The sequence below is a fragment of the Gossypium arboreum genome, chromosome 7 (genome assembly GCF_025698485.1).
Source record: "Gossypium arboreum isolate Shixiya-1 chromosome 7, ASM2569848v2, whole genome shotgun sequence".
Taxonomy (NCBI): domain Eukaryota; kingdom Viridiplantae; phylum Streptophyta; class Magnoliopsida; order Malvales; family Malvaceae; genus Gossypium; species Gossypium arboreum.
The window spans coordinates 84,634,564-84,637,793 of NC_069076.1; the positions used below are offsets into that span (position 1 = coordinate 84,634,564).

Consider the following 3,230-nt stretch of genomic DNA (forward strand, 5'->3'; position numbering starts at 1 on the left):
AGCATTTAAAATTCATTTAGACTGCCAAGTAGGATTGCTGTTAGAGAGGTAACGGAGCTTAACGGCAAAGTGACCACTTTGTAACAAAATAATAACGTAAGTGACTAAAATGTAATATAAGACAAATAAGAGTGACTATTTTTAGAGTTTACCCTAAATAAATTTATGAAATTTTGATAAAGTAGAGTGACGGAGAATCAGAAAAAACAAAGTGTTTGGACATTTATACTATCAAGTACTAATATTCTAAAAATTTCAGTTTGTAAGATGTATAATTCAAAGCTATTTGTTTTCTGTTTATGGAAATTTTCTTAAATATAAAAGAAAAATTAAGGTATAGATCACAAACTCAAAATATAATTCACGAAAAGGAGGAGAGACCGAGAGGACCCACATTGGTTTGAAAGTGAAAGAAAACAGCCATTGGCAGCCGAAGTTTGCAATTGAGGTGAAAGAAAGGAGCGTTGGCTAATGGCTATCGTTTGATTTGGTTCTTCAAATAATAATAATAATAACCCAATGTGAAAGAAAAAAGAAAACCTTCGAATCCAACTCTTGAACAATGCTTGTTTATTCCTTTATCACTCACTTTAAATCATTAGCCACTGCCGTTTCGAAATTCCCAATCTTCTTTTTTCTCTGATTTCGGGTAAGCCTTCCCCCCCCCCCCTTTTCTTTTGGTTGGATTATTTGTCATTTTATGTATAATTTCAGATATTTGTTGAAAGCCCAGATGCTAAAACTTCAATTTCGATTTTATTTTTATTTTTATTAGTATTTGGTTTTGGATTTATAGGTACTTTCAATTCTGGGATTATTCTACTTTCTGAATCACTGAATTGATTTTAGCCCCTAAAAAGCATATATTTTTAAGAACCGGGATACTGCTTGATTTTGACTTTGATCCTTTACTTGAAGATTCATTTTAGATCTTCATTTAGTTGGAATACTGCTGAGATATTGGTGTTACTTAAATCTCCCTTGCAAACCCATTTTTCTCTTCTATTTGACGCTTAAGTTTTGCTTTATTTGGATGTGAAATCTGTTTGAAGATCTAACTAAAACTCATATTTTTGAGTGATTTTTTTTTTGTTTGTTTGTTTGTTTTATCACAGAACTTTTTTCACTACTGGGAAAGAATACTTGGGCAATGATTTCAATTCCATGTCAACTTTATTTTGTTGAGTTGTGAAGAATTTGTGTTTGATTATATCTAGTTGAGTATCTTCAGAAAACCCAATTTGTAGATTTGAGGCTTTTTTTATCTTTATTGACAATGGAGCACCTACCAGTTGAAGTCATTGGAAACATTTTGTCTCGGCTTGGAGGTGCCCGGGATGTCGTGATAGCCTCTGTAACATGTCGGAAATGGCGAGAAGCTTCTCGGAAACACCTTCACACCCTAGCATTTAACTCTAATGATTTGCCTCCTTATCGTGATATTACCCCTAAACAATTAGAGATCCTGATTACTCAAACAATATTCCAAACTACAGGATTGCAAGGCCTATCAATTTTGATGGATGATGTTGATGAGTTCTCGGCTTCTACTGTTATTGCGTGGCTCATGTATACAAGGGAAACCTTGCGCCGGTTGTTTTATAATGTACGGACTAGTCCGAATGTTAACATTCTTGAAATTTGTGGGAGGCAAAAGCTGGAAACATTGGCACTGGCCCACAATTCAATAACAGGGGTTGAACCTAATTTTCAGAGATTCCCTTGTTTGAAGTCTCTCTCTTTGAGTCATGTTAGTATTTCGGCTTTGGATTTGAGCCTTTTACTTACTGCATGTCCGAAACTTGAGAGCCTAGAACTTGTCAATCTGGAGATTGCAATGTCAGATGCACAAGTGACTGTAGAGTTGAGCTGCCCTACATTAAAGAGTATTTATGTCGAAGCAATTAGTTTGGATAAATTTATGCTGGAGGCTGACAGTATCGAGCGTTTGCACTTGAGGGATTGTGCCCTTGAACTTTTTGAACTGATTGGGATAGGCACTTTAAAATATTTCAAGATTGATGATGTTAGCGTGATACATCTTGACATTGGTGAGACTATCGATAATCTTGAGGTTGTTGATGTCAGTAACTTCACAATCATCTGGCCAAAGTTCTACCAGATGATTTCAAGATCTTCAAAATTGAGGAAGCTTCGGCTTTGGGATGTGGCCTTTGATGATGAAGATGAGGTTGTGGATTTGGAAACAATTGCTGTATGTTTTCCACAGTTGAAACATCTAGCATTAAGTTACGAATTGAGAGATGGTGTCATGCATTATGGTCTCCAAGGGTCTTCTAATTTGGAGAACGTGATGGTGCTGGAGCTTGGATGGACTGTAATTAATGATCTCTTCTCGCATTGGGTTGAGGAGCTGCTAAAACGGTGCCCAAATCTTAGAAAAATGATTATTTTTGGGTCTGTCTCTGAAGTCAAGTCGCATGAAGAATGCCAGATATTGGCCAATTTCACCTCATCTATTGTTCAGCTGATGAGGAAATATATGAATGTAGAGGTGCACTTTGAATTTGAGTAAATTCGCTCAATTGCATTGTTAACTTCAAGTTTTGCTTCAGTTATGAATTATATGATCAGATTTGCAGGTAAGATTTACAGAATGTAAATCCTAAACATTTCTTTTATTTTACGATGTCTTATGAATGATTGCTGGAATTGCTTCAGCTTGATTCAAAATATATATGCAATCAGAAGAATACTGTTGTCTTTTCACTCATTAGTCAGTTTGCTCCTTTGCTATTATTCAACAATTTTGTTTCATTACAAAATTGAAAATTCTCTCTCTATGATTTACACATGTTATCACATGGGCACCCTTCTTCTTGAAGTATTTTGCTATATCAGTGGTTTGGACAAAGCTTATGTTTCAAAGTGCTTTATACAAAAGCGATATACTGCTCTGTGTGTATAGACATGAAAATGAATTCATTTTGGAGTTCGCTGACTTTCAATAGTGGGGGAAAGATCAATCAATGTGATGAATTGCATTTCCATGACACTCAAGGTTAACTGATTTCTTCTGAAAACTTGAATGTTTCTTTGGTCTCTGCCTTTTATATTTCAGAGCCAAGGGAAAGTAATTTAGTTGTTTCCTTTGCCGAAAACTATTTTGGGTTGCAGTTGATGTATGAGAATACTGGAACAAATGTTATAAACTTATAATGCAAATGCCATTTACACGATCCATATTGACATATATTTTTGACCTATAA

General features: G+C 35.1%; 1 protein-coding gene across 2 annotated transcripts; it reads left to right on the forward strand.

Annotated features, from left to right (window-relative positions):
- The first annotated feature begins 256 nt into the window (after positions 1-256).
- Positions 257-2,734, forward strand: LOC108468451 (F-box/LRR-repeat protein At1g67190-like). 2 transcript variants are annotated; one of them, XM_017769336.2, is made up of 2 exons: positions 257-649; positions 1,116-2,734. In XM_017769336.2, exon 2 carries the CDS (start codon positions 1,277-1,279, stop codon positions 2,534-2,536), a length of 1,260 nt encoding a protein of 419 aa, XP_017624825.1. In that variant the 5' UTR covers positions 257-649; positions 1,116-1,276; the 3' UTR covers positions 2,537-2,734. The 2 variants fall into 2 exon arrangements, with proteins under 2 accessions (XP_017624825.1, XP_017624836.1); XM_017769347.2 differs by having other exon boundaries at positions 1,497-2,734.
- The last annotated feature ends 496 nt before the right edge of the window (positions 2,735-3,230 follow it).

Coding starts and splice junctions, on each gene's coding strand:
- LOC108468451 (XM_017769336.2), top strand. CDS start 1,277: ATGGAGCACCTACCAGTTGAAGTCATTGGAAACATTTTGTCTCGGCTT.